This window comes from Vanacampus margaritifer, chromosome 18 (genome assembly GCF_051991255.1).
Source record: "Vanacampus margaritifer isolate UIUO_Vmar chromosome 18, RoL_Vmar_1.0, whole genome shotgun sequence".
Classification (NCBI taxonomy): Eukaryota; Metazoa; Chordata; class Actinopteri; order Syngnathiformes; family Syngnathidae; genus Vanacampus; species Vanacampus margaritifer.
In genome coordinates, this window is record NC_135449.1 from 2,097,554 (window position 1) to 2,112,605 (window position 15,052).

The following is a 15,052-nucleotide window of genomic DNA, read 5'->3' on the forward strand; positions in this document are numbered from 1 at the left end:
TATACATTGAAAATTTATGCTGTTGTTTTGTCTATTTCTTTGTCATGTGAGTGCATTGAAAGTACTTAAAAACACGGAAAACCCATGAGCTCCGGGGGCCGAGCCCCCCTTGTCCCCCCACCAGGGCACTGCCCTGGACCTAGCTGGGTGCCTGCGGCCCCCAGACCCCCGGCTAAATTTTCTGATAATTTCACTTTGGTCAAATCACATCCCTGCCTAATGTAAAGTCAAGCCTCTTTTCTTTTTCTTTTTCTTTTTATAAGATCAGCAATCAGGAAGCGTCTAAATCCACAGAAATGCCCATTTCAGCTCGTCTCACGCTGAGCTAATAAGCCAAAAATAAGGCCCGTGTTTCGCAGGCCTTCTCAGTTGGGAGCCTGAGAGCAAAGGTGCCATTAGCTTGTATATTTAGCACCCTGATTTTTCCACCTTTTAAAGGTCACCGCGCCGTCTCGTCTTCACCGATGGCAGGTTTCAAAAGAGTACAAGATTTAGGGAGCGCGTACATGACATAACTGCTGTCCAGTCTATTTTCTATCAAATGTAATTAATTATACACACCGCTCACCTGTAGCCTGCGGGCATTTCGAACTGCTGAGCAGTGCAAAGTAGTCTGAAGCAAATTTTTTGCGCTCTGTTTTTTTTTTTTCTCAGCTTGCGGAAAATCTTAACAGCGGAGACATTGCTAAATGTTTAAGTTTTGCGCGGGGAGACCAATGGTGAGATTAAAAGGTATTTACCTGTTTTTCTCGCACAAAAATGAACAGGTCGCTGAGATGAGCGATTTTTATTCTTTTTTTTTTTTTTGCCAGTCCAAACCTAGAAGCATCTGATGATTGCCCGGGCGGGCCCTTGCAATTCTCTCGTCAAATTGGCCATTTTGTCTTTTCCGATAAACAATCCTCCATTTTCCAGCAGCCTTGATACAATCTGCGTTCTTTTATAAAAAATCAGTCGCCATCGGACAATAAATGGGTTTTTCCAAAGTTTGCCGGCACACGCCGGAGACCCTCTGGCCATGACAAAACACGCACTTCCCTGCTGGAAATAGCCATTAAGTGGTGATTGCTTGGAAGGAGGACTCGTTTTAATTTCCATGTCAGCAGGCACATCGATTCAAATGTGGAAATTCAGACCCACAATGACTACGTTTCCATGCGGGCAATAACACTTTTAAATATTGCCAATATTCGGGTTTTCTTTGGACATTTGTTTCTTTCTGGTGGTCTTTTTACAAATATGCACGACCTCCACTCCGAATCACTCCCTCTTTTGGGCTATTTCACACATCGCAACCCCAAACGCCAAATGTTTTCAGTACAGGTCCGTTTTAGCCACGCCATTCTGCCGCCATTATGAAAAGCTTGGTCATGTTTGGTGAAGGTGTACTCTTAATTCATTCAACGGAATTCTAACCTGAATGATCCCAAAGTGTGCAGTTTATGGTGGCGCCGCTTACCCTTCTCTGTGGGCCTCCCCCTTCTCCAGTTCTTGTATGACCCCGAGCAGCACCTTGATGGTCTCCTGGCTGGAGCTGATGAGGTTTTCCATGGCTTGAAGCTGTGCTTTAACATCCCCGTCCTGATTCATAGGCACGATTTGCTTACAGGCCTCCTGGTCCGCCGCCGGTGTCCGCTGGGGCTTGCCGGCGGCGTGACACTGCGCCCGCGCGGCGCAGTCTCTGCCGGCACGCGGCAAGGTCTCGCTTTGCAGCCCGTTAAACTGCAGGCTTTTCTTCCGCTTGTGCCGCGCCGACAGACTATCCAGGCACTCCACTTGCGTGAGGGAGTTCCACGCGATGGGCCCCGTCACCTTGGAGGCCCTGTCCGGCAGGGTTCGGGATCGGGATTGGGACGCGCCTTCCTCTCTTTGTGGTAATCCCGCGCCGGCTTGTGGCACGCTGCAGAGCTGGTAGTCGGAGTTGACGGCGCAAGTCGGCAGCAGCGCATCCTGGCACGGGCCGTCGGGCGCGGCGTGTTGCTCCAACGTGGCCACGCGCTCATTGGTATGGAGCAGCGCTTTGGTCCGCCAAACTCGGCTCCCCCCGCAGGCTCCCTCCTCCCCCGCCTCGTCGTCGAAACACCGCGGCGCGGTCGGCTTCACCTCCACGACAAAGCCGTTATTCTGACCTGTGTAGGTTTCCACGGCCGCCACATGTTTGAACGTGTGCCCTTTCTTGCGTTCGAAGGGGAACGTCTGGTAGCGCTTCTTCAGGTCGGGGGACGTTTGCACCCCGGTACTACGCGTGACGTTGGGGATGGATCGGCGGGCGGGCACGGTCATGTACTTGCGGTACGCCGCTTTGTAAGAAAGAGGATTCCCGTCCTTGGCCAGCTCCGCCTCCCGCTGCTCGTTTTGCGCCTCGCAGATATCCTTGAAACGCACTTGCAGGGCCTTGTTCCTCTTCCTGACCTGCCGACTGGCGTCCAGAGGATACTCGACTTGCAGCGCCAGCGAGGCGGAGGCCAAGGGTGCCACCGCCGCCGCCTCCGAGTCGGACTCGGAGTTGGTGAGCATGCATCTGCCGCCTTCCTTGCTCACCATGGTTCCTAAGAGGCGTGGAGAAAGATAGGAAGTCATTCGCCGATAATGGCTGGGTTTAGTCATAAAGCTTTGTGTTTTACGGGGCTTTAAGATCAAGTGACGGGGATAAACCTGCATAATTATGGCAAAGATCACGATTCTTATCCTTGCGATTGCCGTGATTACCAAACAAACTTTTCCTTCTGCTAAACCAATATATTAATGATAACCCTAAAGTGATCTGTTTAAATTGTTTCCAACTGTTATCAAGCCATAGCTTATGTTTTCACATCTCACCATACACAAAATAAAACTGCCACATGATGTAACTTTAGAGTGCCTCGTGGTTGACCATGAGTGTGAGCATGCCACTGAGAGAAGATGGAAAAGTGTGGCGGATGTGACTTTATGACAGTCCGCATGTGGACAGCATCTTCGTGCTGGCGTGGCTGCTTTAGAGCGCCTCGTTGTTTGCACGCCATGATGACCCGGAGGTAACTGTAATCTTTAAGGGGATGTGTTTTCATGGCTCAAATATGTAGTTAGGGTGCCTGACAAAATTACTTGTTGAATGGCACAAATTTAGTCCCTCGGATCTCTTCATAAGTAAAGAAAAGAAAACAAAACAAAAACCTCGAAAATCCCTGCGCCTTTGGTACAACCCACCTATTAAGGCATTTGGTCTGAATAATCTGTTGGGATTTCTCTGTAATCTCATTCTCTATGAAACCAGAGACTCCAATTTTTTTGGGCCCCTTAATCCATCAATTCATCCAATCCACTTAATTCTTGTTTCGGCGGTCCATGTTTTTCTCTTTTTTTGGTGCTTTTTTTGTTCTTGTTCCCAGAGCGGCCGCCGGTTCACAATGGCGTCACACCACTGGCTATTCTTAACAAACGCGGCGTCTCGCTTGGTTCACTTTTACTGTCTGACCTTCAACAGAAATAACTCCTAATGCAACCTGAGAAAAAAAGATTTTCATTTAGCTTCATCTGGTTTAACAAATATGCAGTAAAACCTTGCGGATTTAGAGACCGATACCAAAATGTGTATGTAATCGAGGTTTTATTACTTTGACTCACTGCTACCTCCAACTTTCTCGGCATCATCTTGAGGAGTTTACCACCCTGCTTTCTCCGCAAATTTGCAAGTAGGTAATATTGTGAATGGTGAGTCAGATTTAGTGCGCCTGCCAATATGTATATCCAACCTGAGAAGAAGATAATAATTTAGCTTTGCGCAGGCTCTTTAACTCTTGCCGCTTGACACAAACGCAGTATAGTTTCTGGCCCGCTGATTTACAACAAGCAAACACTCGGCAATCTCATATAGATGTTGAATCCGACAGGGCAATTATTTCCCCTCAGCTTATCTTGCGTCGCCGCCGCCGCCGCGCTCTGTCAACAGGAAAAAGGTGGCCCATTTCAAAGCGCTCTGTTTATTTACCTGCAAGCCACACAAGGAACATTTTCGTCCCCTGAACCCCCCACCCCCCCCCCCCCCCCACACCACATTAGCTCTCCGGCTATTTAGTGTTGAATTATGCATGAAGGGAGGAGCCGTCTTCTTTTTCTATCTTAACAATCTTATCTACGGGCCCTCTTTGTTATTCTGTGCCACGCGTCCGCACTTTGCACGTCACTGCAACACCTCGTTCGCCCTAATTAAAATTTGTCTATTTGCAGCGAAGTAAAAGAAATAGTCCGCAGTCTCCACTTGGCTGCAGCACTGTTTCCTCACTCACTCTCTTTTTAACTCATTCACCCGCAGCCATTTTCAGTGAAGTCTGTCTGTCTGTCTGTCTGTCCGCTCTGGGATGAACTGTTTCTCCTTATCACGGAATTCTCCGCAGTCTCCACTTTGCTGCAGTACTATTTTCTTGTTGCTCTCAGTCTCCTCTGGGATAAAATCTATCAAAGTTTGCTATTGACAATTTGTACATACAGATTGTAAAAGAGTTGCCGGCTTGGTAAATACAGTCATGAACATTTTTGGTGGGCGGAGCCAGTGCAGTTGTCGATGTAAACACAGCGGGGATCCCATTAGGGGAAAGTAAAAAAGAAAAGTGAGGACCGGAGACTGTTGTGTCTCGTGGTCCGTCAGTGTTGATGTTTGTGCAGTGCAGGACATTTTAAATAAGAAAACCCCTTCTCCCCAAATCCCGACCCCCCCCCACTCTCCAAATGAGGTCACCGCTGTTCTCAATAGCGAGACGCAATGTTCAGGATTATGCAAAGGGACAATTTGAAATGCCACCCCGCTCGAAATAATCTGATAATTAAATATGAATTGAGTCAGCCTGCGCCGACTCCCTACCGCGCATACTACATCGCACGCTGCGTTTGCCTTTGATCCTTTTTTGACGTTTCGGCGTCACTGCGGGCTCTTGACGTATAAATCCTTGTTATCTTGATTTGTGAGACCCCCCTGTCCCCCACCTACCTCCTCCTCCCCTTGGCCTCTTGCAGAAACAGCATGACTCATCACGCAAAGTGTCTTCTTCTGTGGATGGCCTGCTTTTTTTTAAGGGGAGGGGGGGGGCACCTCTCGGGACACCGGGCCTTTGCAGAGAGTGTCGGCTTTTCAGAGAGCCGTTTTTTTACAAAACCGCAGCAAAGGCAATCCAGATTACAGCAGCAAAACAATTAATTACCCGGTGATGGAAATGGTTTTTCGCATGCTAATTGAACACGACGCACCTTGAATTCAAATATAGCCGTCGGGCCCAACCCTGACTCAGCAGTTTTGCCTGTGACAGCCGTCGCTGCGGGTGAACTCGTAAAGGGTTGAAATGCCGGCGTTCAGCGTTTCCAACCCCAAGGGGATTGAATGTTTGCCATGTTGCTTTTTATACCCCAGACTCATTTTGTCTTATCTCTCGCGCTCCATCGAAAGGGAAAATTCATTAATGTTGTGTGTGTGTGTCACAAAAAGCGTAGAATTAATTAAGAGCAGGGAAATGTGGCTGTACATGTCAATGAGGGAGAAGCGATGCAAAGAGATTTTCTTATATATATATATATATATATATATATATATATATATATATATACTTACTGATACAAAATGAAAAGGCCCTCGAAACTTCACCCTGAGGGACACCGTTTAATGGACTGTGGTGTTACCCGCCCAAACGATCAAATACACAAACTAAATTGCCAATTAAGCCGTTTTCAGCAGACCTTCTAAAGCAAGTTCCTCCTTGAAATTGTGTCCGATTGCTACCATATTCGAACTGATAGATATTGTAACATTTTTAATACTTCATTTCATATATTAACCATTGTTACACATTATTAACATTTTAATTCTTTATATTAACCTTGTCGAAACGTTTTGTGTCCTGTGCAGAGCAAGTGGTGTTGATTTCGGTATAATCTGACCTTAAACTGGGACATACTATTTAGTCTAAAAAAATTCCTTCTCAGCGTTTTGTGCGAAAACACATTTGGTCCTTGAGAACAGAATCTGTTTTGAACACCCACACCTGACTCTGTTTTCGCCATCGCTCACGGAAAAGTACCAGAGAGTATGTTTTGTCTACAAATGAAAGAGAGGAGGTCTTTTAACTATAAGAAACCATTGTACATGCGGAAGAACTACATTTGACGCTCTGAATCCTACCTGTTTAAGTGATGAATTAGAGACTGTTATCTGTCCAGAGATCTCATTTTTGCAAAGGTGTATTTTTCTTACATTAAATCTATCTTCATTTTTGGAACACGCAAAGAGGACAAAATAAAACATTCCTCTTGCAGAACCCACGTGTACTTGCCAGATGGGTGACTACATTTCCGGCTATTGAGTTTTTGTCATTGCACACAAAATCACAAACCTAAAACTTGGGTCAGTTTTTTACAAGTCTTTCTAAAGCGACCTTACCGTAGAGATTTTGTCGGACTGCTACCAAAGTTGAGCAGTATATATAAAAAAATAAAATAAAATTCCAGGCAGAGCATCACAACGAATTTTGATGACTCACCATAAAACACCAACCTTTTAATAACTCAACTCCCGAAGGTCAGAGCTTGACCAAAACGTCTCGAGGGTGATGAAGGTTGCTGAAGAGATTCATAGATGCCTCCTAGTGTAAGATCTGGCCGGCCCCCCCCTCCCCTGACGGGAGTGGGGGGTGCGAGCACCCGTTGGTAGCTTTGATTAATGTTGTTCCTCCAATAAAGCCCGAGAAAATCCAGCAAAAACACGACGGCCTTGCTGCCCGGATCCGCCAAAGGAATTCCCACTCTCCTGCCGTGACAATTACAGCTGTGAGGCTGCCTGAACAAATGAGCGTTGCGGCGGCGGCGGCGACATGATGGAAGTTGTCTATAATCCTGCTTTATCTACTCTTGTTTTGTCTCTCTCCTTTTCCCGCTTCTTTCTGAGCTCATAATTACAAATGGTTACGAGTGTTGTGAAACGTCTGTGATCCGCCTCTTTAGAACCCTTTCATGCTGCTCAGGTCAAATTTGACAGCTATAGAAATACCCAAATGTTATTCTTTGAACCTGAATTTTGATGACTAATTCCATCTAAATACAAAATAATGGAGATACTTAAATTAGGGCTGTTCTGATTCCAATACCAATCATGCATAAGTGAGATGGTACTCATCATGATACCAGATACAGTTTAGTCATTAGATGCACATTTTTAAATTTTAGAGCCGCTTGCTCTCAAAAAGGTTCTATTTTAAATATTGCCATGATCCCAAAAACATATTTTTACGTTTGATTTTTTTTAATATTTTTGATGCAACTTCTGACCTGAAGCAATGGTAGTTATTACAAAAAAAATGGCCAGTGTGTGGACCGGGGCTTCAGGTTTGCCTGGCCGCTTTAGAGCGCCTTGTTGTTGGCCTTGAGCGCATGAAAGTCTGACTCATAGCCAGCATGGCGAATGGTTCCCATTTTTGTCTGAAACAATAATTAAGGATTCATCATCCATTTGTTCATGTTTCACAAGATTTTAATACATTTTGAAAGTTCATAATTTGATATAGACAATTATTATGAGGATATTCTTGGCCCGCAACATTCGTCATAGAAAAGGAATAGTATGTAAGGGTTGATAGGACACTAGCTTATGCAGTGGGGGTGCGGGTTTGACAGCCGGCACGGCCAGTGTGTTTTACAGCCGCTGATGGAACGACAGCGTTATAACGCGCCGCCACTCTCCGGCCCGAGTGATTGACTGCAAAGGTCAGCGTCGAGGCACCGTCAGCCAAGCGGCAGCTACGGCAAATCCTTTGTGAGTTTAACGCCGGCTTAATACCCTCAAGATTAAGAGGCGGCTGGAAATCACAGGATTTTAAAGGATTGTCTTTCTGGCGGTTGTCGCTCAGGCCGCCGAGCCAAGCTGTTGCCAGGCAGCATCTTACTTAAAGATCTTTTTTTTTTTTTTTTTTTTTATCTGCGCTGCGGCGAGGACGAGATAACTAAAGTGTTGTTTGAAGGCCGCGCAAATGCTAAGTAACCTTTTTATATTGCCATCGCAGTCACATTCCAGCTTCAGATCGGATGAGGATGCCTTGCAATGGCACCAAAGCAGACGCTCATTTGCATACCTGTAGAAGGCAGTCAACAGGATTGACTAAAACTGCTGTCCTTGTTCTTGACACCAAATATTTGGGCAAGCGAAATTCCATATAAGACTTTAATTTTTTTTGTGCGTTGGGGTGGAGCTACTCTAAAGTTTTTCCTGCATGGTTACGGTTTCATTTTCTAAAGGTAAATGACGGTTTACTCTCATTTAATAAATAAATGTCATTTATTTACTTGTGTGTTGTCGCTGCCAGATTTTGAAGCTTATGTGGTTGTTTACATGCAAGGATATCAGATATGTAAGTCGTCAGTCCCAACAACAAATATGGGCATTTTTTAGGGATTTTGGTGCTGCAGTCACCTGAGATAAGCACATTGGTGTTGATAGATATTATAACATTTTTAATACTTCATTTTATTTTATTAACCATTGTTACACATTATTAACATTTTAATTCTTCAGTATTAACCTTGTCGAAATGTTTTGTGTCCTGTGCGGAGCGGGTGGTGTTGATTTCGGTGTAATCTGACCTTAAACTGGGACATACTATTTAGTCTAAAAAGGTTCCTTCTCGGCGTTTTGTGCGAAAACACATTTGGTCCTTGAGAACAGAATCTGTTTTGAACACCCACACCTGACTCTGTTTTCGCCATCGCTCATGGAAAATACCCAGAGAGTATGTTTTGTCTACAAATGAAAGAGAGGAGGTCTTTTTAACTATAAGAAACCATTGTACATGCGGGAGAATTACATTTGACGCTCTGAATCCCACCTGTTTAAGTGATGAATTAGAGGCTGTTATCTGTCCAGAGATCTCATTTTTGCAAAGGTGTATTTTTCTTACATTAAATCTATCTTCATTTTTGGAACACGCAAAGAGGACAAAATAAAATGATTCCTCTTTCAGTGTCTACAGCTTTCCACTTATGGTAGAAACCTGCAACCCTAGACTAGGATGCTACCTTTGAGCAAAAAATCCTTCCGCCTACTCCCCTCTGAGTGGAATTTTCTTGACTTTCCCCGACTCCCGTTGCTTTGCCATGTTTGCAGTGTGCTTCCCCCTCGCACCAACGTGCGCTGCTGCTCTTCCTCTTTGGGGATTTCCCCGCTGCCGCATCTCATCCATCCGCACAGCTGTGGAACTCAGATCTTGCCGAAGACGCTGCGGAGGCCGCCCCGCTCGTCACAATGCGCTCTCTCGCTTTTTTTCCTTTTTGAGGAGGTATCTTCCGCTTCTCTTTGTTGCCTCCTCCAAAGCGTGCGGTTATCGGGAGGTTCCGCCCCGTCGTGGCCGGCAAATGCGAGCCGCCGCATGAAAAGCAAACAAGAGGAGGAGGAGGATGAATCAGATCTTGCTCGTTGTGGGTCTCCCCCTCGTTAATGTTTAATCTCCCTTTGCTGGCGTGTCGGCACGAAACTCACGGTTAGGATTCGTTCCATCCTGCTTCGATTATGAGCTGTGACCGTTCATTTGTAATCAATTCAAACTCATCTAAGACGGCTTTTTCACAACTCGCTCTCCCGCGCGTAAGTTGCCGATTCGGATGGGAGGGTTGAAGTTGACCTGCGGATTTTGCGGTTTACGGATAAACAGGAAGCTGCGACCACAGTGTCCCAAGCTGCTTTCACACACTGCAAATTAGCATAACAGTAGAGTTGGGGGTTTGTTCAGATGTGCCTTTTGGACAAAACTCATCGAGGTTGGACATTCACGGCGATAATTGCTTCGATGTAGTTTTGGGATGGGCGGTGTTGAGGTTGACTTGCAGATCTGCAGGTATACGACGCGGTGTCAGAAGTGGAATTCGGCGGATGATGGAAGCTGTGAGTTGGAAAGTTTGAAATTTTAACACCTGAGACCGACTGGCCACGCCCCCCTTTGTGTTGCCCCGAGCTGCGTGCATATCCGTTCCCATGAATTTGCTGTCAAAGCAGAGCCGGGAGTAGTTCGCTTGTGCCTTTAGAGAGACTCTGGATTTCACATTCATACAGCTGGTGTGGACCTTCCCCTTGTTAATGTTAAAATACAGATTTGGGATTGGCGGGTGTGACGTCAACTCGCAGATTTGCCCGCTTCTGACGTCTTAGCAGAGGCGGAACGTCTGTTTAGCTGCGACCTGCCTTCAGTCTTTTCGAAGACTCCTTATCAACAGCCACTAAAATACTCTCCTCCAAAGTTCATCGGCTTGTCTCGGTCTGATGCGAAAAACCGACAACCCCAAAACTGCGCAATGTCCAATAACCTCCCAAGGCATTTAAAAGTCTTCCCGTGGAGGTTCTTTTTGCACTCGACGCACGCCAACATTTTCAAGTGAGTCATCCTCTCGCTTTTCTCCAATCGAATGGCCGCCCTTTCAAGCTGCGGGTCAGCGTCCTCGGCCCTCTCGGGAGGCAACCGGGAGGTCAAAGACAGACTCCGGAGTGACAGACAAATGGCGGCGTGACATTTCCACGCAGACGTCCTATTTTTATCCGGTACGCTACAATTTGGGTTCTTGGTACAGCGATGTCAGCAGGAAATGACTCTCGCGTCGTCACTCGTCGCTCTGCGGGTGATCTCGGGGGAAGACGCCATCAGATCGAGAGCGGAGTGGAGGCGTGACACGTCGGTGAAGGGCAGTCACAGCGCTGGATCCGCAGCATCCGTGCGCGCGCACACACACAAACACACACGCACGTCTTGGACTACCTTCGTGTCCTCTTTCATTACATCCACAAACTTGTCTTAGGCCAGTCCATGAATCTATATTAGCTTACGTTAAAGTTAGTCGCCGTTCTTCTGCCAACTCGGGTCCTCGTAAGAACAGACCTGCCAGATCCTTCAGCTTTGCCAACAGTGCCCTCGAAATCAGTCATTTCATTAGCTCCATTTTCCACATATTTATGTTTGTTCGTTAAAAAAACGATTGCGATTTGGGCAACATTTCATCACGAACATCAGGAACTTAAGTCATCATCCTCTCAATCTTCAAACGACTTTGACGGTTGGCATCACATCCTTACTTGTTCCACAATTCTGTCTCGGTTGATTCTTTTGATTGGTAAGTCGATTAGTCGATTGGCCTGTTATTTGATTGGTAAAGCGGTTTGTCAGTTAATTATTTAGATAGCCGATTGGTTGGTCAGATCATGAGTTATTTGAATGGTTAGTCAGTTTGTTGGTTAGTTTGTCTGTTTGGTCCGCGGTTTGGTTATTTTATTGGTAAATTGTTTTAAAAAAGACATACTTATTTCAGAAGGCCTTTTTGTGTTTTCTATTTTTTTGGACGGTGACGTGATGATTTCAAACCTGCACTTTTTAACTTTATTTTTTGTACCTGACACTGTAGCACTTTGATATTTCTTTGGAAATGTAAAGTGCATTACAAATACAATTTATTATTTTTATAATTATTATTGGTTGGTTGGTTGGTTGGTCGGTCGTAAGTTACAAAATTGATCAGTGAGTCCGTCGGTTATTTTGTTTACTAATTCAGTTAGTCAGTGGTTGATGTTTTAGCTGGTTGGTCAATATCTTGGTTGGTTATTTGATTGCTAACTCAGTCGGTCACTTTATCACTGTTGGTTGGTTTATTGGCTATTTTGGTAAGTCAGACTGAGGTGATTGGTTTGCTCGTTGGTTGGTGGGTCTGGTGGTTTGTGGTTTGATTCCTTCGGCATGTGGTTGCTCAATTAGGTTTGTTGGTTCATTTATTGGTAAGTCAGTGAGTTTGTTTGTCACTTGATTAGCCAGGTTAAACCATACATGTTGTGGATTAAAACACTTTGCATCTGATTGTGATTTCCCTGCGTGACGTTAGTGGGAATAGTTATAATAATTAGAATAAGAATAAGAATACATGTGGAATAACTTCAGTCGTCATCTCCCTGACCTTCAAATCATGACTTGACGTCATTCCACCCAACCCTCCATTTGCCCTGTCAGGGTTGAGCTGGAATCTTGCCCGGTTGACACCCCGGATTGGTCTCCTCAGTCACAAAATACAAAAACACACAAGAAGGAGGGAACCCGGAGGAAACCCATGCACGATTTGAACCCTTAACGCTTGGACCGTGAGGCAGTCAGTCAGATCTCTACCATGCCCGACAGATTCTTGAACTCGACTTTTTTTTTTTTTTTTTTTTTTTTTCTCATGACGAGACTCACCTCAGTCAGTCGTGCAGCGCTGAGGCTAAAAGATGATTTCCCGCTTGTGCCCCTTGCATGCCCACCGACGGGCGGTAGGAAGGCTACGCCATGACAGAAGTTGGTATCGGGCGTGCGGTCCAGTCGGGAGTCGTTGCTGCACATCGGCGTCCTGTGATGCGCCGTCCTCTAAGCCCCCCCCACCCTTGACTCCCCTTTTTCCTGTCTGCGTGACAACGCCAGCAGGGGCTCCTGCTTGCTCTCCCGCGCACACACATGCATCCACACCCCCACACACACACGCGCAGCAACAGTAACGTCTTTACGGGTAGAATATCCCCATGGCGCTTCCCCCGCCGCTGTTGCGGCCGCTGCTCCTCCTCGCGCTGTGGCTTTCTTCTCGTTTCTGCATGCAAGCGTGTGAGAATGTGAGGTAGTCAGAGAGAGAGAGAGAGAGAGAGAGAAAGAGAGAGAGAGGTAGGCGAGATAAAGAGAGCAGCGGGAGGAGGGTGGGACGCAAGGTGGGGAGAAAGTAAGAGTTGAGGCTTTCGTCTATGCCATTAATTCTTTAAGTGTGACACTCGTGCCATGAACTTGTTTGAGGTCCGTCTCGTGGTTTGTTTTCAATGCATTCGTCAATACATTTGCATTTAATCGCCAAGAACTGATTTCACATGCATTTAGGAGAAAACACTTTTACAAGAAACATTTTAATTTAATCATATTTTAAGTACACTTAGTTTATTTTTGCTGTATTCATGTGCAGTGTTAATGTTCAAACTGCACAATCTTACAGTAGCTTATAACAATATGAAATGTTTTTTTTTTGTCTTGTTCCTTTGTCTCGTTTCTGATGAACACGATGGTATTTTAATGCTCTGTTGGTGGTACTTGGAGAGGTTTTTTATTTATTTTGTTAGTTTGTTAGTATCTGATGTAATAGGTTTAGTCCCTAACTGTTTTTTTTTTTTTTACTGTCCGTCCGTCCGTCCGTCTTCTTCCGCTTATCCGGGGTCGGGTCGCGGGGGCAGCAGCTTTAGCAGGGAAGCCCAGACTTCCCTCTCCCCAGCCACTTCAGCCAGCTCATCCGACGGGACCCCAAGGCGTTCCCAGGACAGCCGAGAGACATAGTCTCTCCGGCGCGTCCTGGGTCGTCCCCGGGGCCTCCTGCCGGCAGGACATGCCCGGAACACCTCCCCAGGGAAGGCGTCCAGGAGGCATCCGAACCAGATGCCCGAGCCACCTCAACTGGTTCCTCTCCTTGGATCTTGGTTTCCCTTGCCCGGACGCGGGTCACCGGGGCCCCCCCCTCTGGAGGTGGGGCTCGAAGGCGAGCGTACCCATGGGGACCGGCCGGGCACAGCCCGAAAAGGCAACGTGGGTCCCCCTTCCCATGGGCTCACCACCGGTGGAAGGGGCCAAAGGGGTCGGGTGCGCAGTGAGTTGGGTGGCAGCCAAAGGCGGGGGCCTTGGCGGTCTGACCCCCGGCTACTGAAGCTAGCTCTGGGGACATGGAATGTCACCTTTTTTTTTTTTTACTGTACTTAGGATAAATATTTTTTTCAGGTATCTGCGTTTTCAAGATAATTTGCTGAAAACATGTAGAAAGGCAGAGAAGTGTAGACGGAGCAGTTAATTGTTTTTCACCATTCTGGTTTCACTGATTCTGAAACCTTACCGGTTGTTGTTTTAATCGATTACTCCCGCCATGACACTTGCGTCACAGGACACCCGACTTGATTTGCGGCTGACTTTTGCCGTGTGTGTGATGTCAAACTAATTGCGTGGAGCGAGTTGGACGTTTTCCTTCTCCCACCCCCGCACCCTCTCCCCCTTGTACTTTAGCAGGGAAGCCCTTCCAAGCCTTAGGTAGCGCGGTAATGAGCTGCAGCTTTCCTGACTGTGTGTGTGTGTGTGCGTGTGTGTAGTACAATACTGAAAAGTCGAAATGTGAGAGATGACAGAGGCTTCTTGCATGTTAGGAGGACATAAGGAGTTAGGTTTTGCTTTTACCTCCATGGGTTGCTTCATCAGTTCACAGTTGGCTGGTTTGTTCGGTTTGTTCATTGGTTCCTTTGTTGGTCGAATTGTTCATTGGTTGGATTCTTTGTTAGTTGCTTGGATTGTTGGTTGGTTTGTATGTGTATTGGTTTGTATGCTCGTGATTCATTGATTGGTTAGTTCATTAGTCCGCTGGTTTTATAGTCATTGGTTGATTCATGAGATCTTTAGTTTGTAGTTATTTCGATTTGTTCGTTCTGGCCTTGATTTCTTTGTTTGTTGGCTTGACCACGTTTCCTTAGGTTTCTTCTCATGTGAGCATTGAAAAGCCCAAAAACTTTCAAAAATATATAAGTTACTTTCATATCCTGATAAAATGTCTTTACCCATCTCGAAATGGGAGACAGACTTGTCTATAGCACCGGAACCTTACTTTTGGATTCAAGTTTGTGAAAACGCATTTCAAATGACAAAACACACAAATTTACAACTTATCCAATATAAAATTATTCACAGAACATACATTACTCAATATATGATGAAGAAAATGGGACACTCAGACTCCGACATTTGTCTCCAATGCTTACAAAACACTACAGACACTTATGTTCATGCTTTATGGTTATGTACTCCGGTTATGTATTTCTGGACTAAAGTCTTAGAAAAACGTTCCGCTATTTTGGACTGTAGGATACCTTTATCTCCAAACTTGTGTTTGCTAGGTGACCTAACAACAACTGACTTACCACATAAACAATTTCAATCTACACTTGTAGCCCTTACTATCGCTAAAAAAACAATTCTTGTTAACTGGAAAAATAAACAAACTCTGAATATCGACCAATGGTCTAACCTCC

At 45.8% G+C, this 15,052-nt stretch overlaps 2 protein-coding genes across 4 annotated transcripts in view; one reads left to right on the forward strand and one right to left on the reverse strand.

The window, feature by feature from the left end:
- insyn2a (inhibitory synaptic factor 2A) overlaps positions 1-12,578 on the reverse strand; it is a 32,413-nt gene extending 19,835 nt beyond the window's left edge. The window contains exons 1-2 of one of the 2 annotated variants that reach the window (XM_077551214.1): positions 12,216-12,578; positions 1,460-2,549 (exon numbers count right to left, since the gene is read on the reverse strand). In XM_077551214.1, the coding sequence (XP_077407340.1) occupies positions 1,460-2,544 (1,085 nt within the window). In that variant the 5' untranslated portion in view covers positions 2,545-2,549; positions 12,216-12,578. Of the gene's footprint in view, positions 1-1,459; positions 2,581-12,215 lie in introns of those variants that run through there. The other variant, XM_077551212.1, reaches the window with a different exon arrangement.
- Positions 1-15,052, forward strand: part of dock1 (dedicator of cytokinesis 1) — a 104,606-nt gene that overhangs the window by 55,907 nt on the left and 33,647 nt on the right. The gene's annotated exons all lie outside the window — the stretch shown is intronic.